The sequence below is a fragment of the Toxorhynchites rutilus genome, chromosome 3 (genome assembly GCF_029784135.1).
Source record: "Toxorhynchites rutilus septentrionalis strain SRP chromosome 3, ASM2978413v1, whole genome shotgun sequence".
Taxonomy (NCBI): domain Eukaryota; kingdom Metazoa; phylum Arthropoda; class Insecta; order Diptera; family Culicidae; genus Toxorhynchites; species Toxorhynchites rutilus.
Window position 1 is genome coordinate 148,322,331 of NC_073746.1, and position 25,984 is coordinate 148,348,314.

Consider the following 25,984-nt stretch of genomic DNA (forward strand, 5'->3'; position numbering starts at 1 on the left):
TCTATGTAACGGAGATGGCATGTTTTCCAAGAAGTACTAGGAAATATATAGTAAAAGGAAATTGTAAATGTTAATCAGAAGATCAATCAATGAACAATGTTCTGCGATTGAACCCATGAACGTGCGCTCGGTAATAAAACGTGAATATTTGAAGGTATTGATAACAGAATATCAATTTTGGGCGAGACGAAGATTGCTGGGTCAGCTTGTTTGACTTTGAGCTAAGTTGATCAAATTTTGATCTTTCGAAGGGTATTTTTAGTGGTATGTTAAATGATACGCTGTGCAATGGAAATAATAGTAGTTGCTTCATACTCACTTCAAACTTATATCTAACTAAATTCGGTCCTATTTTCACAAACTATGTCTCAAGAACATGATATATCAAGGATCGACAAAGCATCATTGTAGGATGCATGCTTAGGTGAAACATAGGAAAACGGATAAGGAATTTTAAGGATTTAATTGGGTGTAAGTAAGCATAGTAGAGAAAACGGGGCATACCACAATAGTTCAAAATAATGAACGTAGTGGTTTACACCCAACAGAGGATAAAAAGGGTGTATGTACCCCAGACAATGAGAGGAACAGGTTTATCCATCGACATTAGCAGCCCAATTGAAGAATAGCTAAATTAATTAATGATAAGTTGAAATAACGTGAATTTATAACCATTGTTTAGATATTCGTTTTTCTCGGTAATGTACTTCAACTCTATGAATAATAATTGTTCAGTTCAGGATAGAATTGATTGAATCAGACTATGTGGAAATAGGCTATAAAAGGTGTCTTTCAAGGAAACCCAATTAATTGAATCAGCTAGTGCCAGAAAGTGTTCCTGAAATATATTACACTACGTCAGTGCCTTGTCAGACACCTCACGGCATTATCTGTGTTGACACGGCGGAAAGGCCGGTCATTATATTTTCTAGATATGCAAGATGCTCGCCTCCCGCGCGAAAGATTACAATGGCAATAAAAATATTATCCGAAAATAAAGAACAAAATTCTTCTTTTCTCTCTCTATCATATCGAGATAAGCGCACGTTGGTTCTGCCGGCAGAATATAAAAGTGCCTTGACGGATGCTTTCTGCTATCGTTCCTCACAGACAGCAATCTGGAATTGGCACGACGCTCAATTTAGCCCAGCTCGCTCCACAAGTAGAGCCAGTAGTCGAAACCGTCATTAGCACGATTAAGTAGCCGCTAAGTGACGACGCTCTAGCGCGCAAAGCTCACCTTTATTTTTGTGTTTGCAAACTGCTCCACCGCGGGCACTCTGTGGTGAATTCAACGCCACTCGGTTACCTTACTAGTAGAGTCGCTGCCGGACTCTCGCCATCATTCATTTGGAACGCGGTGCCCGAGACACATCACCTACGCGCATATCCCAAAAACAAACTCGCGAATATTTATCGGACAATAAAAGTTAGAACTTTTCTGCAGGAAGTGCTAATCGATTAGCTATACTGAAACACATTTCGAGCTGTGATAATTTCCGCGATCGTAACGATTATTGAACATTCTGCGAGCATCAACGCTGACAAAGAAAAGGCGGAAAAAGCGTTAGATTGATATTGGCGGAAATAGTCAGCTTAGTTGCGTTTTAAGTGAACAGGTGACCGAAGTGTGTTCGGTTGAGCAACAATAAATCACAACAATGAAAGAGACGAAGCTTCCCATCGAGATCAAAGCTGATCGCAGAGTTGTTCATCAATACCTGGCGGCCATTTGCGGTAAATACGGCTGTTTTTTTTCCTGTAGTGATTTTTTCCTGTGTCGTCTGTTCTGTTTGTCCTTTCGATTAATTTTTAATGTTGCGCAAGCTGAGCTAGCGGTTGAGTAGAAAAATATGCTCTTGATCATTCTAGTGCGTGTTAGAACCATAGTAGATGCGTTGGACGATGACAACAGGTATTAATTTTGTGTCCGGGTGAAATTAATTCATTTATATGTTATGGATTAAATCAGGAGGAAAATTAACTGTTATGTTTATTTTTACCAAAAGTTTTTGTTGTTCACATCGTTTCCGAAAAGTGCTGTTCAGTTGCGTAAGCAGAATGTGTGATGGGAATGAAAAACTTCTGATTTATTCTCAAAATGAAAGAAAATAATGATATTATGTTTAACGAAGCTGAATTTGTGAAGAGATTATTTAAGACCTGTTTTAGAACACTTCATGTACAAACGGTCTTACTCAAGTATTAAAAATTCAGAACAATTAGTGTTTTATAGTTATACGCATAGTTACTCTTACTCTAATTCTAATTGAAAGTTCTGTGATGCTCTTGGGTCGATTGACGGAGTTATTACTAGATAGAAGTTAGTTCTTAAGAGCATTTGACTCACATTTTTACGTAAAATTGCTGTATAACACTGACTTATTATAAGTCAATCAGTGCACGGTTCAAAATATATAGAAATACAAATATATTCAGAGTATGCGTTTCAACACACCGCATTCATCAATTCATGAACACACGTGATGTCATTCTATTTGATTGATCTATTCAATATAATAAAATTGTTACTACTCATCAAACCTGTGTATTCTAGACAATATCTTTGTCAGAAATATCTGCATTTTTTTATTTAAATTGATCACTGTTTCAATTTTAAGGAACCGATCGTCAATCGATATTTTTTCATATTATCAAAAATTCATTACTTGCGTCATTTTTTTTAGTAGTACTTGGTTGAGATTTCTATGCCGAATAACACGCCTTGATTGTACTCTGGAGTGGCAAGCTCTAGAATACGCGTGACCACAGTGCAAGCCGAAAATATTATCTTTGACGAAAAATCCCCCGGCCAGAATGGAAATCGAACCTGAACCCCCGGTATTGAGCTCTAATTGAATACAATCGGTTAGAAGCGAATGAAGTTTAAAGCCTCTTAAAACCAAAGAAGTGAAGTGAAGTGACTGCAATCCTTTCCGTGCACTTACTTTTGTCGCACCTACTTTTAACAGCTTAGCAATCTTTGTTTTCTTTCTTGTGTTGGTGTGTGTATGATAGCTTGTAGCTAGTGTATGTGAAAAATACCCACTTTTAATAGCGTTATGAATTTTGTGAATAGTCCAAATCATCGTTGACCGAGAGCGAATATAACCCGAGGCATACCTAACAGGGTTATCTACGTGAATTAGCAGAAAAAATCGTTGAATGTTTTTTTACAAATTAATTTCTTTTTGAATAACACAACAAAAAGTATATCATTACATATATTTATGAAGATTAAGGTGAAGGTGGAAGCTAGCCACAAATGGCTGCCACAATGGCGCTCATTTCTTTCATCTCCCTCCCACACTCCTCGCCCGAAAATCAATAATTTTGGGAGACAGTGTAAAGAAAATGATCGTTTTCGCACACTTCCCATCAAGTAATATCAACCAAACTCTAATCGATTACTCACAAGATATTAAATTTTCATCTGCTGTCGCACTGTATAGTGAAAAACGTCGAAAAACTCGAGCAAGTTCTCTGAAAGATAATTTTTCATTTTTCAATCTTCGACAATGGTTTTGTTTGTATTGGTGAAAGCATCGTAATTTTTTCGACACTGATGCCAGACAACATCATCGAAACAGCTATAAAAACCAGTCAATAAAATGTTATTCCTGAGTCATAGCGTTTCATGTCATGAAAATCAATAGAATAAAATTGTGTTGATATCAATACAATTATTATTTTTACGTTTAATAGGTCTATAATATTAGTTTTAGCAACTTTAACATTTGGTAAGAAAATTGTATTGCAGAGCTCGGAACACTGCCACGGCTGCCTATGCTTTCAAAAACAGTAAACGGAAAAGTATTACATTCAATCAAAATGCCTCGGCCAACGAAGAGAAGGGTTAAGACTCTCCAACGTGAATATGTGAAAACAATACGATCAACGAAGGAAAATATTAAGGAATTATCAACATGAAGTTACTATGCGGAAGAACTTGTTAATACCAAAAAAGGCCTAATTCGCATGTGTTATAAATTGGCTCATGTTACGCTGGCGTATAATCAGAATTTTACATCATATGCAAATGCACCTTCTGTATATATTTGTATTTGCAATTGTTCATCGTAACACATCGTTCATACATTTTACTTTAGTATTGAATTGAATTTTTTTTCCAAATGTATTCAAAGACTCGTGTCAATGAAGCGCCACACAGTCTGATAAGTGAATTGATCTATTTACGTGCGCTTTGCTCTTCTCTCACAAACACTATTACCCCATTTTTACTCGTGGTTTAACCTATCCTACTAAAGGGTGTGTCACATCAAATTGCATCACGGAAAAAAACGCTGTAGAAATTCGCCCAGTAGACCGACAGTAGACCGCATGGCCAACGTGATCTATACACTCTTATCTGATTATAAGCGAAAGCTGAAGATATAATTCCTAAAAATTAAATTTCTACAGCGTTTTTTCCGTGATGCAATTTGATGTGACACACCCTTTACTATGGCTAGCTTGCACCTTCACCTTAAGGTGGGCATTGTTCTTCATGTGCTTTTCCTCTTATGTTTCCATTGCTATTTCATGTAATGATTTTTTTTATTGCATCCCTTCTTTGCATGATTTTTTTCTTTATTGGTGAAATAAATCAAGCTCCAGACACGATCAACTTAAAGTGAACTCGTTCTTTTATATGATTTTTGGGCATTCAATGTTATAATGGAAATTTCCACTATTTTGCAAAGAAAAGTTAACAAGGTCGTAAGGCACTTAGAATTTTTCCCACTGTCGAAAAAGATAATGAAAAACCATTTCAATCAAAAGTACTGAAAACATTGTAGCTTCCCGAATTTTGAAAATAATTTCGAAAAGTTATTATCGTCTGCTATTCCCGTGTAAGTGTAAATAACGACAAACGTTGTTGTCACTATTACTGGAGCATCTACCCCGTGCAATACAATGTTGATGAACAAAAACATTGAAATAATATTAAATAGAATTTCCCATTCATACATTGGAAACAATTTATAGCATTGTAAGGAGCGCTAGAAAGATGACAATCTTTGATTCTGAGTTCAAACAGATAAGCGCAATCAGTCCTACGAGATCACAAACCATTGATTGAAGCACTATAAATGCAACTGGCCGGTAGCGTTTCGGGAGCCGAACACAAAATTATAAAAAGGTTCTTATCGGGGTTGGTTACTGAACCGGTTATAAATCAGAGAATAATTTGATTGACTTTTCACACTGAGATCATCTGATGATCAGCAACAAACAATTTTGTCCGGATTACGGTTTGTTTTACAATTCATTACTTATGTGAGGATTGTGAAATCACTCATTGAACACCATTCGGTTGATACCGACTAGTTTTCACCGGTTCAGTCGGGGTGAGAAGAGCCAACGGAGAAATGGTTTTAAGTGCTAATTTTCGATGATGTGATTGGGAAGCGACTCTTCCAAATGTATGTTGTCCAACGAACAGTTGTCGTTTATCTCAATTCAACTCATTCGGCGGGGGAATCACTAAATATACAGGAAGACATAGCAGACAAGATTATGCTCTCATTCGAACAACCGCTTACTCGCGGTATGCTAATTATGACAAGAATTTCCAACCAGTTCTAATGTTGTGTTGTGTCTTATGGCCTGAAATTAATTCCTGCCATAAGGAAGTTCTGAAATGTAGCATTTGGATTTTCCGCGTTAGAACACAGCAGATTTGTTAGGAATATTGTCGATGCTGCTTATTCGAAATGCTCAGAGCACTTTATAATTTCAGAGCTCTGTGAAAAAAGGAATGATGTAAAATCATCAAGAAGTGATAAATTTATAAAAGATTATAAATACTGAGAACATTGAAAACATTGAACTTACGTATAAATTCCGTTTATATACAATATGAATCAATTCGAATATAAAACGAAATTTCGTGAGTAAGTAAGTGAGTAAAGGGTGTGTCACATCAAATAGCATCACGGAAAAAAAAAACTTTTGAAAATTTTAGACAGTAAAATAAAAACTATTAAACAACTTTTGGCATTTTCTTTTTTTTCATACTTCGAGCCCAAGCCCGTATGCTCGCACCTTCCTCTTTACCCCGTCCATAAGGTGCTGTACAACGTCAGGTTGTAGTTTTTCTTGAACAGAAATCCATTTTCTCTTGATGTCCGCCTCCGATTTGACAACTTTTGGGTTCTTCCGGAGGGCCTGCTTCATAATCGCCCAATATTTCTCTATTGGGCGAAGCTCCGGCGCGTTGGGCGGGTTCATTTCCTTTGGCAAGAAGGTGACCCCGTTGGCTTCGTACCACTCCAACACGTCCTTTGAATAGTGGCACGAAGCGAGATCCGGCCAGAAGATGGTCGGGCCCTCGTGCTGCTTCAATAATGGTAGTAAGCGCTTCTGTAGGCACTCCTTAAGGTAAACCTGCCCGTTTACCGTGCCGGTCATCACGAAGGGGGCGCTCCACTTTCCGCAAGAGCAGATCGCTTGCCACACCATGTACTTTTTGGCAAACTTGGATAGTTTCTGCTTGCGAATCTCCTCCGGAACGCTGAATTTGTCCTCTGCGGAGAAGAACAACAGGCCCGGCAGCTGACGAAAGTCCGCTTTGACGTAGGTTTCGTCGTCCATTACCAAGCAATGCGGCTTCGTCAGCATTTCGGTGTACAGCTTCCGGGCTCGCGTCTTCCCCACCATGTTTTGCCTTTCGTCGCGGTTAGGAGCCTTCTGAACCTTGTATGTACGCAGGCCCTCCCGCTGCTTGGTCCGCTGGACGAATGAACTTGACTAACTCAGCTTATTGGCGACATCCCGGGCCGAACTTCTCGGATCACGTCTAAACTGCTTAACTACGCGCTTGTGATCTTTTTCACTGACGGAGCATCCATTTTTGCCGTTCTTCACCTTCCGGTCGATGGTTAGGTTCTCGAAGTATCGTTTTAGTACTCTGCTGACCGTAGATTGGACGATTCCCATCAGCATCTTACCGATGTCCCGATGTGACAACTCCGGATTCTCGAAATGAGTGCGCAGGATTAATTCACGACGCTCTTTTTCGTTCGACGACATTTTTCCAAATTTACGAAAAATTGACAGTGAAGCATGGCCAACGTGATCTATACACTCTTATCAGATTATAAGCGAAAGCTGAAGATATAATTCCTAAAAATTAAATTTCTACAGCGTTTTTTCCGTGATGCAATTTGATGTGACACACCCTTTAATTGAGTTTACTCAGCTTTTTTTTTCACCTAAACCAGATGTGTCAAACAATCTATTATTCACGCACCACAAATAGTTTCTTCTGCGGCCCTAACAAAATGTTCATAAACATCGATACCCGCATTCGAAAAAGATGCTGCCACCACTGAAACAACAACCTTTTGTAAACTCATTCACATCGTGCTCTTGAATAATAATTATGATGATAGCACACTTAAAAGCAAGAACTATAAACAGTCTCGAGTGTATGGTTATCTGATTTCACCAAAGTGTGAACAACTTTTTAACGAAAGACTACGTTTTGTATAAAAGGTGCCAATTCAGAAAACATGTCACGTTTTTATGATTTTTTTTAAATTTGATTTTTTTGTCACATTTAGTGGTCAAGTGCATTTTGCACGAAAAATAAATTTTCTTTCAACTTTTTCCCCATGTACTATCTGTTAAATGTTTCTCCAACCAAAGGAACAAACGTTTTCGTGAATCGAGCTTTGTTCATTTACGTTTTAGACCAAACCAGAATTTTATTCAAGAAAGAATATCCTTTTGCAAAAATCTGCTGAGAGACGCTGAGAAACGAAGATATCGAAGGTAACGTTTATTCGAAATATCTAAATTCTATGCAGTTAGTTATACTTAAGTACCACGATCTCAAATGTGTTTTATTCAAATCGTTGATACAGCACAGAATGAATACAAAAAATCATCGACATCGACAGTTGCGAACGAAGATTGGAAATATCGTTTACACAAATTTCACAGAACAGATTTCTGAATATACAGTAGCATAGTCTTTTGTAGCATCATCTTTTGAGCTCGTTTAACGTTAGGATTTTTGACCAACACTTGACAAGTTGTCGTTTTTTAAAAATGATTTCTATGTATTCATAGTAGTTGATATTATTTTCCGTTTATCTCAATTTGAGAGCTTCGATTTACGATATACTCTCTCACTTTTCGGTATTCTTCGGAAATTACCATTTGACGGGATGGACCAATTAGACGACTATTTTCCTAATTCTAATTCTAATTAGCCATTTTTCTTCCTCCGTAAAAGCTTTACCCTTCGGTGTTTTGCAACTTCTTATCCAGAAAATTTCAAATGATTACACGGGTAAAATGAGATAAGTCTAATACAACATGGACACTGCCATTTTTTCAGATTTGTTTACACCGCGCACACATTTTGCTGTACATTGAGATCATCAAATGACAGGAGCAATTCAAACAGTCTTATAGAAATTGTGCAAAGTTTACTGTTACTGTTTTATTTACACTTTAGTAAAAAGTTTTCAGAACTGTCGTTCGTTCTACGGTACGATAATTATTTATTAAATTATTCATCATCAAAGATGAAGGAGTAATTTTTTATTCAAACAAAAATATCTCTGTATTGCAAGATCCTATGGAAACGTTCTGGGAAAGCTGATTGATAAAGTTAATTTAAATTTCCATTTTTATTATAAAGGGTGTGTCACATCAAATTACATCACGGAAAAAACGTTGTAGAAATTCGCCCAGTAGACCAATCCTTTTGAAAATTTTAGACAGTAAAATAAAAACTATTGAACAACTTTTGGCATTTTCTTTTTATTCATACTTCGAGCCCAAGCCCGTATGCTCGCACCTTCCTCTTTACCCCGTCCATAAGGTTCTGTACAACGTCAGGTTGTAGTTTTTTTTGAACAGAAATCCATTTTCTCTTGAAGTCCGCCTCCGATTTGACAACTTTTGGGTTCTTCCGGAGGGCCTGCTTCATAATCGCCCAATATTTCTCTATTGGGCGAAGCTCCGGCGCGTTGGGCGGGTTCATTTCCTTTGGCACGGAGGTGACCCCGTTGGCTTCGTACCACTCCAACACGTCCTTTGAATAGTGGCACGAAGCGAGATCCGGCCAGAAGATGGTCGGGCCCTCGTGCTGCTTCAATAGTGGTAGTAAGCGCTTCTGTAGGCACTCCTTAAGGTAAACCTGCCCGTTTACCGTGCCGGTCATCACGAAGGGGGCGCTCCGCTTTCCGCAAGAGCAGATCGCTTGCCACACCATGTACTTTTTGGCAAAATTGGATAGTTTCTGCTTGCGAATCTCCTCCGGAACGCTGAATTTGTCCTCTGCGGAGAAGAACAACAGGCCCGGCAGCTGACGAAAGTCCGCTTTGACGTAGGTTTCGTCGTCCATTACCACGCAATGCGGCTTCGTCAGCATTTCGGTGTACAGCTTCCGGGCTCGCGTCTTCCCCATGATGTTTTGCCTTTCGTCGCGGTTAGGAGCCTTCTGAACCTTGTATGTACGCAGGCCCTCCCGCTGCTTGGTCCGCTGGACGAATGAACTTGACAAATTCAGCTTATTGGCGACATCCCGGACCGAACTTCTCGGATCACGTCTAAACTACTTAACTACGCGCTTGTGATCTTTTTCACTGACGGAGCATCCATTTTTGCCGTTCTTCACCTTCCGGTCGATGGTTAGGTTCTCGAAGTATCGTTTTAGTACTCTGCTGACCGTGGATTGGACGATTCCCAGCATCTTACCGATGTCCCGATGTGACAACTCCGGATTCTCGAAATGAGTGCACAGGATTAATTCACGACGCTCTTTTTCGTTCGACGACATTTTTCCAAATTTACGAAAAATTGACAGTGAAGCATGGCCAACGTGATCTATACACTCTTATCTGATTATAAGCGAAAGACGAAGATATTATTCCTAACAATTAAATTTCTACAGCGTTTTTTCCGTGATGCAATTTGATGTGACACACCCTTTATTTTCTATTGACTTGACAGTTGTATACCTGGTATTTTCTGCGCTGAATTCCTTGCAATAATCCCAGAATGTGTAGATTTTGGTATTACAATTCATTAGACAAAAAGTTCCCGAGAAACATAAAGGATGGACCTTGCTTTGTTCTAAACGGAAGAATTATGATAGACTATGTTGACTGTAAGCTTATTCAAGGTTATGTAATCTACAACTGTATTCAATGTCCTGGAAAAAAGGTAATGAAGATGGTGGTTTTTCGAGCGACATAGCATGCGCTGCCATAACTATTTCTCAAATAGTGACGTCAGTCGTTGTGTTTATATTTGATTGCCTACCACATCCATGTGAAAATGGTATTTTGAGGAAGTGTTTTATCAATTAAAAACCTACATGTTATTAGAGTTCCCGCGAAATATGTAGCTAATGTGACAGCGTACAGTGAATATTTGTGAAATCAAGTCGAAAAAGACGGATAAAAGTGATATTTCCATGTGCCATTTTCACTCCCCCACGTTCATAGAAACAAACGAACTCTCATTATTTCAACGTTACGAAGTTGAAGTTTTGTAAGCTCTCAGTGGCGGTGTGTATGTTGTGAGAAAATAATCGCCAATAAATAAAAATTTCAACGAAAATGTTACTGCTTTCGAGAATTAAGTATACGACTGCTCTCTGGACCTTTTTACTACATAAATAATCGAAATAATTCACAATGCAAATGTCATTTGTTGAAAAACAGACATTTGAATAATTACATGAGCATTTCGGCATTTTTTTCTTCCATATACATTCTATACTGAATGCAAATAATTACGACATGATAATTTGATAACAGTTATTAGCAAAATAATAAAATTACAATTTTTGACACGCAAAATATCACTGTAGTTTGGAATGGTTACTGTTAGCACGCTTGGATAGTCAGCAATATAATTAATTCTAATAACTATAATTCTAATTCACTATTCATTCACAAATACAAAAAAATATATAAAGCAGTAGCAAGAATGTGTAATGCAATGGTTTTGTATCACATCCACACATACAAATCTTTCTGATATCATATGAATGTTTGCACAGGTCACTTGACCCGAGATGAAGAATAGAAGGTGGAAAGATTCACGGGTTTTGGTTGTGTTGAACTTTGATTGTGTTAGTAGCCAGGAAGATAGGAAGTTCACATACCAGTTACTCAAATGGTACAAAATTGAATGTGTCAACGAATAACGTTGAAAGAGGATATACAGAAGCTAATTACAGATTTCCAAATCATATTTTTCGCATCATGAAAAAAAAACGAAACATATCACGAACTAAAATGTTTAATTATTTCTTTGATTTCAGATATAGTATTCTAATGTCTACTATGTTTGGATTCTAGAGCAACTTCATGGAAGTTTGACATTTGTCAGCAATTGTAATTACTTTTTCACAATTAAGGTGCTAAAAATTTCAGTCGTCTAAAACTAAGACGCAAGCGGAAAGTTTTTTGTCTCAAATGTTTATCCGTCAAAGGAACAAAAGATTGTATGACTCTGACTTTGTTCGTTTACGTTTTTGGTCGACGTAACGAGAAGTAAAATTGAATTGAAATTATGTTTAGAACACTTCAAAAACACTGAAATTTCAGTTTCTGTTAAAATGTCGGGCCCTTGTGATTTTGAACGCTAGCATTGATTTAGGAAAAAAGTAGTTCATTTCATTTGTTTATTTTTACTTTTAATAACAACACTTTTCCTATGTAGTGGACTATTATAAGAAAAGTAACATACATAAACAAAATCTGTGACGTCACAGATTTAAAAAATCTTCCCACCTTTCATTTTCCATCTCGCACTTGACCCGTTGCGGTAGTTATGGCAGACTACATATATTTCTCAGTAAAAAAATAACAAGAGAGGAATAAATACTGAAAAATACATTCTATGAATGTTTTAAAAAAAGTAGTGTAGGCAAATTATGTTGCGACAATGTAATTTATAAGAAAATTTTGACTTTTAGCGTAAAATGGGTCATTTGACCCCTCGTGGTAGGTTTAGTGTTAAACACAAAGAATTAGAAGAAGAACAGTACATTTACGGAAATGAATTGTCTTTCTCAAAACATAGAAAGGAGTTTAGAGGAAGTTGTCCGCAAGGGTCTTTGTCAAGACTAGACACTAGAGAGGTTGGCAGCCACCTTTATTTTTATTTTTTTGAGCCATGTTATTCGAGATCCATTTTTTTTTTGAAGAGACACATTGCAAATAAGCACGCAGTATTTTACTACATATGTACACGGCCCAGACCGAGATGGATATAGATCTGCATTATGCTCTCGTCTTTACTCTTTGAAAACACTTTCCAACTTAATTTTATAAAGAGGTGTAATATTATCACACATTTATGCAAAAGCATAAGACGCTATGTGAATAGCGTGGTCGTGTAAAACAGCCTTGTATTCCAGCTGGCCTTGGTTCGATTCCTGTTGACATCGTTTGGACATTTTTTTTTGGTGCGATCCCAAAAGTGTTGGAAAAAGGAAAAAGAAAGAGATGTCTGCTTCCATGCATGCAGACATTTCAAAGATTTGAGGCAGATGATTGTAATCGCTTATTTCACGCTTCAACGCTAGTTTGGGTGTAGTCACACATCATAAAACATCCGAAAACAAACAATTTTCTCATTTGCTTATTTTGTAACTGTCAGTCCCAGTGATAAACGTTTTTTTCTAATGAAAAGTTCAATGTCAGTCCATAGAGACCGACACGGGACTGAACGTATTAAAGGGGGAACCCTACTCTGGAAGGTCGAGGTCGTTTTTTAAACTGGCAATTAAATCTATATATATATATATATATATATATATATATATATATATATATATATATATATATATATATATATATATATATATATATATATATATATATATATATATATATATATATATATATATATATATATATATCTATATATATAAAAATGGAGTGATGTCTGTCTGTCTGTCTGATTCTTATAGACTCGGAATCTACTGAACCGACCGACATGAACATTGGTATGTAGGGGTTTTTGGGGCCGGGGAAGGTTTTCGTGATATTTTGAGACCCCTCCCCCCTCTCTAAGGGGGAGGGCTGCCATACAAATGAAACACAAATTTCTGCATTACTCGGAAATTAACCAAGCAAATGAAACCAAATTTGGCATGTGGAGGTTTTAGGATGCAATAAATGTTTCTATGGTGATAAGATACTCCTTCCCCCTCTCTTAGAGGGGGCTGCCATACAAATGAAACACAATTTTTTGCATTACTCGGAAATTAATCAATCAAACGAAACCAAAGTTGGCATGTGGAGGTTTTAGGATGCAATAAATGTTTCTATGGTGATAAGATACTCCTTCCCCCTCTCTTAGAGGGGGCTGCCATACAAATGAAACACAATTTTTTGCATTACTCGGAAATTAATCAATCAAACGAAACCAAAGTTGGCATGTGGAGGTTTTAGGATGCAATAAATGTTTCTATGGTGTTAAGATACTCCTTCCCCCTCTCTTAGAGGGGGCTGCCGTACAAATGAAACACATTTTTTTTCATTTCCCGAGAATTAATCAAGTAAATGGGCGGGACGAAGTTTGCCGGGTTAGCTAGTATATATATATATATATATATATATATATATATATATATATATATATATATGTATATATATATATATATATATATATATATATATATATATATATATATATAGATTTCTGTCTGTCTGTCTGTCTGATTCTTATGGACTCGGAAACTACTGAACCGATCAACATGAAAATTGGTATGTAGGGGTTTTTGGGGCCGGGTAGGTTTTCGTGATAGTTTGAAACCCCTCCCCTCTCTCTAAGGGGGGGGGGGCTGCCATACAAATTAAACACACTCCTCCCGCTCTCTAAGGGTGGGCTGTCATACCAATGAAACACAAATTTCTGCATAACTCGAAAACTAATCAAGCAAATGGTGCCAAATTTGGCATGTGGCATGTTTGACGGGGCACGACGTTTCTATGGTGAATACACTCCTCCCCCCTCTCTAAGGGGGGCTGCCATACAAACGAAACACAAACCTCTGCATAACTCGAGAACTAATCAAGCACAATTTGGGATGTGGGGGTTTTTGGGTGTGAGAAATGTTTCTATGATGGTTTGACACCCCTCTCTCCTCTGGAATGAAGAGAGGGTCCCATAAAAATATTACACATATTTCAACCAAAAATATTCCAACCAAACATGACAATTGAAAATTTTCGGAAAACTCTGAAAGAAAAAGGGAAAATTCGGAAAATTAAATTCCCATATGTTCTACAATTGCAAATTCCCCCGGGGAAATTGATCTTTGTTCGAAACTGGAAATGTGATGGAATTTCAATGTGATGAAACGCACTCCTATATCTTGTTTTATCTATACCAAAAAAAAAGGATCGCCGGATGTGTTGATAAAAGCAGAACTCGAGGAAGAAATTGTCTGGTTTAGGGCTGTTTTTATATTATCATATTTTCTGTATAAAATATTTATTCCATGTAACGGAGAAACATGTTATTTTCAAGTGGTTGAAAAATTTTGAACGACAATTGTGTCTGAAAATAATCTGATATTATAATGATGAGTTTTGTTAGAAATGCTAGGAATTTTATAGTAAAAGGTAAATTAAACGGGGTCGATTGAAAGATCAATCAATGAACAGTTCTATGATTAGACCCATGAACTTGCTCATAGTAAGAAAACGTGAATGTTTGAAGGTATTGATAACAAAAAACAAATTTTGGGCGGGACGAAGTTTGCCGGGTCAGCTAGTGTTGTAAATAAATGACGAACCTGTACATGATTATGCTTTGAACTCTTTGTTCACAACTTCACCAGCTTGTTCGTATGAAGGTTGCTATGAATTACACATTCAAAATCATCAAACCTTACATGATTTAATGGTATACATTCAAAGCGCTAGAGAGATTGATTTGCAGGTGCCACTGACCGCAAAAATATCAGAATCATTCAAAATTACACGAGAACCCTATTTACCATACATCGTTTATATATCGTTTTATTGCACGCGCAGTTGCTGAATTACAGAGATCCTGTGAATATTTAAAATTGTTATACATAATACAATTCAAACTTTGAAGATAATCACTTTGAACTCATCCAGACTAGATACGAATTAATCTCATAATAATTTAACACGTGGCATCCTCAATGTATATCAGTTTAAAGAGAGAGAAACAGCATTCACATGCGAAAACTACATAGACAAATTCCATGGAATACGTTATCGCCCAACGCGTAGAGGATTACAATGCCGTTCATTAGTCTGTTGCAATAACCTCTTGAATACTGCTATCAATAACAATAGACTGATTCAATTTCTTTTCCTCCCCCTCAAACACTCAACTCACCTGTGCACATATTGTCTGTTTCGAGGTTTTCACTTTCGCCACTGTGTAGATTACAAAGCAATTACGATTCAAATCGTTAAACTATAATTTGCTAAAATTTGCTAGCAAGTTCAATGCTTAGAAACGGGAAGCCTCAACTACCACCACTCTACCGCCAATGTTCTACAGCTGGATAGCGGTGGATGAATACACACAACAAATTGGACTGCCACGCTCGGCATTATATCACAATCAGAGGCAGACTAAAAATACTCTACTACGCAGTAACATATCGCTGCAGATTTATCCAAATTACAGCTTTAATCGGAACAAATTAGTTTTTGTCCGAAAATAAGTTCACTCAGAAGAAGTGCCGTGCAACTGTCTCTTCTGAGCAACGTCCTTCCAGCCTCGTCAAATCGGATGTCATTCGCTAAGCCATAAATTGGTTCTGGTAGTTGAACTCGTACATCAGCAGATCCGTGTTCGATTAGAAAGGGGAATAATTTGACCAGAAGAACATGCATGTTGAAGGTTCAGAATGACTTTGCCAAATTTTGCGGATAGAACTAGCAATGGGAAGCAACGAACGCGCATATCACCCCACAGTACCGACACGGAGCTTTTGATCTTTGAACTCGTAGCCCTGACGGATTCAATCGGTTCAAGTTACTGCGTTGAGAAAACTAAATTTATGGTTTTCAAATCAGGGTAACTGTAGGAAATCTGATTAATAAGTAATCCGTCTTAGATTCAATCGCGGTTTAGAATAATTGACTGCTTCATCCACTGGGGACCAAAAACGTCCCATAGAAGATCAACCGAATCTTTCCTATCCATGTGTCAATGAGAGAATCACTATCATAATCTGACTCGAGAAGCATCGGATTTTATCAATTTAGGAGTGTTTATGAAAGCGATAACAGCCTAGCGTATGAGGTCAACGTTGAATTAATCGTACATTATTTAAAATTTTTGTTGATATTTCCACTTCAAACTAAATTAAAAATTAATAGGAAAACATATTTTGTTTGAATTTTGTCATTTCCGATATTTCTATGCAGTGAATACGTACATTTGGTATTCCAAAACGAGAAACTTGTAGCTTTGAATTTATTTATATGTTATCTTCATGCGTTAATTTCTAATGTAGTTACAGCCAAGGTTTGTGATTTCCCCGACATAGAAATATAAATGATTTTTTTACTTGTTCCTTTCACTTCAGCCATAGTCATTTTCGATTGGTTCATTTTAATCTATCGGGGTTCGTCTCATCCACACTGAAGGAAACGATCTCATTCGTGGAATCCGAACAAATGAAGCGTACAAATTCGTCCCAAAACGTGTGGTCCTTAATGTGTTAAGCATACTGAAATCTGAAAATCTTCTGTTTCGTTATGTTTACATTGGTTTCACTCCTGAAGAGTGAACCTGCGAATGGACTATTATCATCGTAAAAAAATTTAATTCCGTATGCGAAAGAACGCTAACTAAGCCCAATTGAAAATTTTATTCGTTTCATTATACGAAAATGGATTTTCCCAGACCATCTTCCAAAATAAGTAGTATTGAGATGCGCATAAGAGGGCGTAACAGTCACGCTCATGACTACACAACCGTTGTCGGAAACTTATTACTCATGTTAGTCCACTGTACCTTTCACCTCGCCGTTTCCATTAGATTCAGTGAGTACATTTCGAATACAGCATTTGAATCTAATCGTACTGATCGAATAAGTAAATGATTCGACTCGCTTTGAAAATGACGTTTGGAAACCTCGCTTCAGTGAGAAGAATGAAGCGACTGAACGCGAAGCGAAGGGAGCTTGCACGAAGGAGAAGATATCTCGCGTAACTTTTGAAAAGGTCCTATGTAACAGAAGTAAACAAATCGAGTTTATGGATGCACGCTATTAATCATTGAATGCATTACAAAAACAATCGTTCATGTATCTATCTTCTTCATCTTTTTATCGCCGATACAAAAAATATCCAATGTGCAGATTCGTATTTTAAGCACTCGGCTGTTACTTCGGACGCCACTTTCCTTCGACGCTCGGAACATCCGAAGTAACAAAGCAGTCAAAACAACACTAAGTGGTACTTCGGTCGTTTTGAGTTTTTGTTTCTTACAGGCGTTGTTGGCGATTTCAGCGCAATTCAACGAGTGATAACAACAATAATCTGTCTTTAGAACGAAATGCTGATATTTGGATTGCTGTTTAGTAGTTAGTTTCAGATTCTCATCGTACAACGTAATATGTCCAATGTGCAAACGCGGCCGTCGAAACGTCCAATGTAACATTTTTCGTGTCTAGGCTTCAAATTTAAGCTCAAATCACGGAACAACAGTTACGTTTCATTTTTCAGAGTTATTATTGACTGCTAGTGGTGAAAGAAGTGATAGAGATCGATACCTTTCAAGACAACTCGCGGATTCGGGTCTTCAACTTCGTTTTTCTCGAGTTGGCGAAAATGTTACATTGGACCTTTTCAAAAGTTACGCGAGATATATTCTCTTTATTGAGCATGAAAAGAGAGCTGTGACATACTGAACCAGCGTGAATAAGCTGTAACTCGAAATGCAGTAAGTTTATTTTAGAGTAACGAATTATCAATGATAGTAAATTTTAGAATATTTCGACAATCACAATCTACTAATGTGATAGAGAGTAAGTAGCTTCGCGAATACGGATGAATTGTTTTGACGTTCGTTTTGCTTCAAGGAAATGCTTTGCATCTTTTGCATAAGGGAAGTGAGGATAAAGGTGTCACCCTCAGGAATATGCTCCTTCCCTGCGGCCACATATCGCTACAATCCACGTTCTTCGAAGGATATTGTAACTCAGCTTATTATAATTCATGATAGCAAAGGGGTTTTACTATAAACATTGAAATAGTACATTTTACATGATAAGAAGAAAAAAAGTTGCGAACATTTACACATACACTAAATGGGATAAATTTATGCGCTGTTTCTTGTCCAAATTTGTTAAAATCATTTTTGCAATAGTAAGTACATGTATGAAATAAACTGGATATACTTATCTAGAGCCGTAATTGATATTTTCTCATACGTACAAAAGGGACCGAAGGGACCCCTTTAAGAATATCATGTGGTAATATTTATCAGCCCTTTTGTGGAGGCGATCTGGCGTAGTGGTAACATCCATACCTCTCACGCTAAAGGTCACGAGTTCAATTCCCACTCCCGTCATTCTTCCAAAAATGGAAGCAAAGTGACGAACCATCCAAATGAGTCACTAAAATACAGATATAAAAAAAATATTATCTAGTTATGAAATCTTTACCCCAAACAACAAAATAATTTTTATGCGAATTAATCACTGAAATTAACTAAGACCAAAACATTAACCGTGTTCAACTATTCTAAAATATATAAACAGAGGTACAAACTGATGGTTATAGAATCTAATATAGAATAAACTAAATTTCACGAGAAATTCCTTAAATACGATGCGCACAAAACTACGCCCGAATGGCTACCGAGAGAGCGATTTGTATTATTGTTTATATTTTGACATGCAACAGTTCTACTGAAGTAAAGGGTGACTAAAAATGAGAATCTTCAAACTATCAATCAAAAGCCACTAGATATACTACTAAACAGGCACCATGTTACCCCAACTAACCACTTTGCCTCCACTGCCCTTTTGTCGATAAGGTTTGAATCTCGGACAAATTGTAGAATGCAGCAGGATTCATTTTTCTTTCTGTCAATAGGTCATTACTCGAGCTTTTCATCGTACATGGTCCATCATCCCGACTAGATCGGGACTTTCGTTTCGAGCGTGCAGGATCGAATCACGACGCGCTTGCTTCGGTGATGTCATGGTGTAAACAAATGAACTTACCCTGACAACAAATGGCTATTGTGATTCTATACACTCTTAGTTTGATTCAGTGAAGTTTTTAAAAAAAGTATTCAAAAAAAAGCCTTAATGGCAGCTTTTCTAACATGTTCGGTTTTTTTCATGTTCAGCCTTTAAGGCACATTCCCAATCAATAAGTATATCAATACAGCCATTCAATGCCCAACCGATATACTGGTTCTCAGATTTTCATGAAAAGTGGTAATTTTGTTCTTTGCGGCAAAACATTAGACCCGTATTTTTCAATTTGTTTTATAAGGGTGACCATTTCTATTATAGTGTGGTCCAAAAAATCAATTTTCCCCTTTTCTCCAAAAAATTATAACTTTTGAAGTACTGGACCGATTCCGATGATCAACATATTAAATGAAAGGCAATGAGCTATTCTTGTTCAAAGAAATATTATATTTGGGTAAAAAGAAGAATTTTGTGTTCATAATTATTGGTTGTAACTGTTTTTTATGAGTTAAGCTGTGGTTTTTTACATAATATATCCGAATATCAGGGAGGTGCCTTTTTTGTTTATGAGTTATGATTTTTCAAAGTTAACATGTTTTCAGTTTTCGTTCAATATTCCTCTGCGACTATACTGCAGGGTCTTTCAGATTAAACGCTCACACAACAAATTTCAATAACTTCTACAAACGTGAGCCGATTTTTATTTTTTAAAAAGAAAATAAAGCTTATTTTAGGACATTTTCGATGTGATCACTCCTTTTTTCAATAACGCGTTTCATATGGTGAACAAAATTCTTCATGCACAACTCTAACATTACGACTCCGATGCTGTTGAAAATCCGAGTTATTTCTTATTAAGTTCCTCCAAATTTTGTGGCTTATTGACATAGCAACGGCTCTTCACGTACCCCCAGAGGAAGTGATCGACGACGAGAAATGTTGAAATTCTTACCATAAGAGGACAAAGTTTCATTAAGGCTTCGGTTGCTCGAATAATACGATTTCACTAAAAATACACGATCATGTAAATTGTACATCTTGACGCTAGAAACCATCCGATCAGACTGAACGAGTAGCCGAATATTATCGTCCCGAAGTGGGGAATGCAGTGTTACCATCGTTTAATCTGAAAGACCCTGTACATTCAGGCTACAATCCAGTTTTTACGCAAGTGTGATATTTTGTCAAACAAGACCAACTCAAATTCTTCAAATTGATATATTGATCATCTGAATCGGTCTAGTACTTCAAAAGTTATGAATTTTTGGAAAAAAGAGGGAAAATGATCTCCCGTACCAACTTAACTCTGAAAAATCGTAAATAAAGAACAAAAAACAACGCCTCTCTGAATTTTAAATTTGTTAGATATGTTATATGTTAAATCTCAGCTTTTAGGAAAAAATATAAAAAAATATAGCGCCCTTGGTTCCGAGACCATGTAAACTATGAGAAACTTAATGAAGGAATCAAAAATTACAAAAACGAAATCCAATTTCTTTGCCAGTATTGTATTTTTAAGGGAAAACTAGCTATTGACTATTGCTATTGGCTTCAATTTGATAAATTGATCATCGGAATCGGTCCAGAAGTTCAAAAGTTATGAATTTTCGAAAAAAGTGATTTTCGGAAAAAAGGGAAAACAATCGATTTTTCGGACCACCCTAAAATGGAAATGGCACCCTAATATAATATGGGTCTCGTGGAGGCGATCTGGCGTAGTGGTAACATCCATGCCTCTCACGCTAAAGGTCACGAGTTCAATTCTCACTCCCGACATTCCTCCAAAAATGGAAGTAAAAGTGACGAACCAGCCTAATGAGTTGAAAATCACTATATACAGATAAAAAAAAATAATAATATGGGTCTAATATTTTGCAATAAGGAATAAAACTACCACTTTTCACGGAAATCTGAGAACCACTATATCGGTTTGGCATGGAATGGCTGAATATACATTATTGTGGATATTGGACGATGAAAACTCTCGTCTAAAGCATTAGGATCCACTTCTTTCCTTGAGTGATTATGACTCTCATAACGTGTTGAGAAATTATAGGCCCATAATTTTAATTTTATTGAATTTCAAGAGCCAAAAACAGAACGACTAGAAACGTAGTTTAGAATATTTCAGATAGGAAATAACAGTAGTGGTTGGAATAGTAAATATCAGTTATCCGAATAATGGCGATTCAACAGCATTGCTTTTGGACCACCCAGTTTTTATTAGTGATCATTTTGTAAAAATATGGTTTGCCTCGGGACGCTCCTGGTATTCAATATAATTAATGTGATTAACTCTTATGTTGTTATCGTTATACCTATAACCCGTTTTCAGAATGCTTCAATTTCAACAACAGATAGATTCATTGTCTTCCTGGATCAATTACCTGTTTCTCATTGTTATGCAAACTGTGCTCACATTCTTTCTGTAGTCTTCGTTCGAAAGCAAGGTGAAAAACATTGATTGTTTCAACATTGCGGTACGCGACGAACCGTGATAACTGTCGCTAAACACGATAGTATTTTCGATCCACCATCGCTTTCGGCTTAATGTATACACTCAGCCATATACAGGTTCATGATTATGGGAAAACTAAACAAGAATACATCTGACCATAAGTATCCTGCCGGCATGAGATCATCCTGGCTTATATATTCCACGATATCAATGAATGAATTGATTTTTGTATGACCGAAGTACTCAACTGCCTCCGCAAATTTGTTCGCAATTAAAGCTTCTAAACAGCAAAGTCAACAAGTTTCTAATATTTACCTTTCCACCGTCACTTTCTCGTGTACGGCGAAACCGCGCCAACAATTGCCAATCTCGTACAATTTCACGCTGAACTTGATATTTCACCACCAGTGAACATGTTCCTCAAATTTCAATGTCAATTAGAGCACATTAACACTTGCAGTGAAGCAGAAGTGTGAGCTGCATGGCTTAATGGACGACAAATCAATTTTTGTTTTGGTCAGCATGGTTGAACTTTGTTTTGTTGATTTATTCAGTCGCAAAAAATAACTTTCGGCGGATTTCCTAAATTGACATGAAGGTTGAAGGCTTGTGATTCTGGTTGGACGGACATTGATAGTTTATCAAAATCTCAAAATCTGTTCGCTAGAAAGTATTAAGGGACATATATCAACAATGAGAAATACCTTATATACATTCCAATACCTTGACCTTAACATATATCAAATGTATGTGCTAATTAAATTTTTATGTTCATTGCTTATTCAATCAATTTAATCTATGTAATAATCTGGCACAATAAGCTAGCGCGTAATTAGCTAGTTGTATGCAAGGTTGAAACATCGCATGGAGCATCACGTTTCATCTCGAATCCGGGGGAGGCTCGAGAATTTGCTTCAATTATCGCAATTATTCTTCTAATCGGCACTTGCGGAATGTTTTGTATGATGATGCCTAATACTTTACTTCTTCTCACATTTCACAGTGAATATAATCTCCCTCGCGCAAGGAACTGCCATCGGATGGTTATCGCCATTCCTTCCATTACTCATCTCCACCGATTCGCCGCTGAGCACAGGCCCGGTAACTGACATTGAGGCCACCTGGATTGCATCCTTGCTTTGTGTAGGAGCCGTCTTTGGGACGCTTCTATTCGGTTGGTCGGCAGATAAATATGGACGAAAGTTTTCACTTTGTATAGCAGCTCTTCCATTGATTGGATTTTGGGCATGTGTCGCATTTGGAGGATACGTCGAGATACTATACCTAGGCCGCATTCTAGCCGGACTGGGAGCAGCTGGAGTTTTCCTTCTGGTACCATTGTATGTCACCGAAATTTCGGAAGACAAGTAAGTTGATCGCTGGAAACTTCATTGTTACAGAAAAAATAATGTACTCTCCATTCACAGAATCCGGGGATCGCTTGGATCGTTTTTCATTTTATTTATCAACATCGGAACGCTGGTGGCGTTCGTCGTGGGAGCATTTGTTCCATATCACATTACCTCGTATATTCTTATTTTCCTACCAATTCTGTTTCTGCTGTGCTTCATGCAGTTCCCTGAAACACCCCATCATCTGATCCGATGCAACAAAATCGAAGCCGCCGAATGTTCTCTTAAGTATCTCCGTGGATACACATCGTCTCCGGATCACTTAAACATGTTGAAGGAGGAAATGAACTCCCTCATGAACCAAATCGTCATCCGTGAAAAAGACACCAACGAGGACGCATCCATCAAGTGGGCCGATTTTGGTAAGTTCTAATTGTCCTATTTTAACCCCAAACTCCTCTCTTTCAATAAGTAACAATTTCTAACTTTGTTCTTCAACAGCTCCATTCTCCACCAAAAAAGCTATCATGATTGGCATGGTCCTGGTGACCCTGAACCAATTCTCCGGCTGTTTCGCTCTAATCAACTACACCGCGCAAATCTTCGCCGATGCTGGCTCAGACATGGATCCCAATGTTGCAGCAATTGTTGTAGGAGCTATCCAAATCGGTGGCTCGTATGTGTCAACGATGGTGGTTGATCGGTGCAGACGAAAGGTACCTCCAAACGCAATATATCATACTAAAGGTTCACGACTTTAATTTTCATTTTACTAAATCAACAGGTCTTGTACATCGTGTCCGCCTTTTGCTCGGCAATCGGTCTAGCCGCAATGGGAGCGCACGCTTATCTCAAAGCATCGGGCTACGATGTAAGCATGATTAGCTGGGTTCCAGTTGCAAGCCTATCATTCGTGATATTTATCGCTTCGATGGGAATTCTTCCGCTGACATTTGTGATTCTATCGGAAATTCTACCCCCAAAGGTAACACATACTATAATTTGAAAAATAATGTTATGAGTTTAACCAATTTTAAATCTTCCAACAGCTCCGAAGTTTCGGTGCCTCGCTGTGTACCACCTTCCTTTGGGTGGTAAGTTTCATCGTAGTCAAGTACTTCCCGGTGATGGTGGAAGTGCTGGGAATGCACGGTTGCATGTGGACATTCGCCGGATGCTGTTTATTCGGTGTGCTGTTCAATGCCTTCTTCATCCCAGAAACCCGGGGAAAGAGCATTGATGAGATTACGTTAGCGATGGAAAGTACGAGCAAAAACTAATGAGCGGTTGTTCCTTCAAGTTTGTGATGTATTTTTGCTCGAGCCATTTTTATTATTTAAAAGTACCAAGAATGATAAGGGTAAAATAACCTCAGGTTATGCGCAGCTGTGTGATTTTGTAAGATTGTTATTGTAGTGAAGACATAAATGCTTTTTATTTATGGCACGAATTGTGACAACGTCAAGTTTAATAGTTCCTGTTTTATAGTAAAACGTAGATTTAATGAGTTGATAAGTATAAATTTGTAATATATGAACATCTCCCAATGAATAACGTTAGTCATTACTATTATTTCTCAATATTTATAGAGAAAAACATTTCCCTTGATTTATGTTAATATTGAACATAATGCTCAACTTAACTAAGAAGACCAGTAGAATTCGGGAAAACTGTGGCTCTGACCAGGGTATACATCTTCTGGTTATCTAAAACAAAAAATGAACAGATTCAGAACAGAAGTGACATTTACCTACGTTTAGTGCTCTTGAACCCTTATTATTTTTCAGTCCCTGTTCCTTTCCTTCGAAAAGCGTTGGTAGCGAGAACTACGCACGGCCCTGTGGACGTGGAATATCTGACACTCAACCGACTTTTATTAATCCTATATAACGGCGTAAATGCATGTTTAGTTGAATATTGAGTTTTTATTATACAATTAAATTTTGGTTTGATTTCCCACCGTTAAGTATGGTTGTATGCAGAGATGCCAACCTTCCTGATTTTTCAGCATTTCCCAGACTTTTTAGCACGCTCCCTGATATCCTGACGAACACTCAATTCATCCTGATTTTTCTGAAATGATCCTGATTTTTCCTGATTTTTGTACTCTTTACATTATTAGTAATAAATATACTGGTTTCCATGCCAAAGTATTCTGTCATGATAAAGGGTGTGTCAAAGGGGAAGCTCCGGCGCGTTGGGCGTGTTCATTTCCTTTGGCACGTAGGTGACCCCGTTGGCTTCGTACCACTCCAACACGTCCTTTGAATAGTGGCACGAAGCGAGATACGGCCAGAAGACAATCGGGTCCTCGTGACGCTTCAATGGTGGTAGTAAGCGCTTCTGTAGGCACTCCTTAAGGTAAACCTGCCCGTTTACCGTGCCGGTCATCACGAAGGGGGCGCTCCGCTTTCCGCAAGAGCAGATCGCTTGCCACACCATGTACTTTTTGGCAAACTTGGATAGTTTCTGCTTGCGAATCTCCTCCGGAACGCTGAATTTGTCCTCTGCGGAGAAGAACAACAGGCCCGGCAGCTGACGAAAGTCCGCTTTGACGTAGGTTTCGTCGTCCATTACCAGGCAATGCGGCTTCGTCAGCATTTCGGTGTACAGCTTCCGGGCTCGCGTCTTCCCCACCATGTTTTGCTTTTCGTCGCGGTTAGGAGCCTTCTGAACCTTGTATGTACGCAGGCTATCCCGCTATCCCAGCGGACCAGGACGAATGAACTTGACAAATTCAGCTTATTGGCGACATCCCGGACCGAACTTCTCGGATCACGTCTAAACTGCTTAACTACGCGCTTGTGATCTTTTTCACTGACGGAGCATCCATTTTTGCCGTTCTTCACCTTCTTCCGGTCAATGGTTAGGTTCTCGATGTATCGTTTTAGTAATCTGCTGACCGTGGATTGGACGATTCCCAGCATCTTACCGATGTCCCGATGTGACAACTCCGGATTCTCGAAATGAGTGCGCAGGATTAAT

At 37.8% G+C, this 25,984-nt stretch overlaps 1 protein-coding gene across 1 annotated transcript; it reads left to right on the top strand.

The window, feature by feature from the left end:
• Positions 1–1,116: 1,116 nt before the first annotated feature.
• Positions 1,117–24,531, top strand: LOC129778688 (facilitated trehalose transporter Tret1-like). The gene is made up of 6 exons (XM_055785753.1): positions 1,117–1,737; positions 22,651–23,014; positions 23,075–23,421; positions 23,501–23,715; positions 23,784–23,984; positions 24,049–24,531. Exons 1-6 carry the CDS (start codon positions 1,662–1,664, stop codon positions 24,277–24,279), a joined length of 1,434 nt encoding a protein of 477 aa, XP_055641728.1. The 5' UTR covers positions 1,117–1,661; the 3' UTR covers positions 24,280–24,531.
• The last annotated feature ends 1,453 nt before the right edge of the window (positions 24,532–25,984 follow it).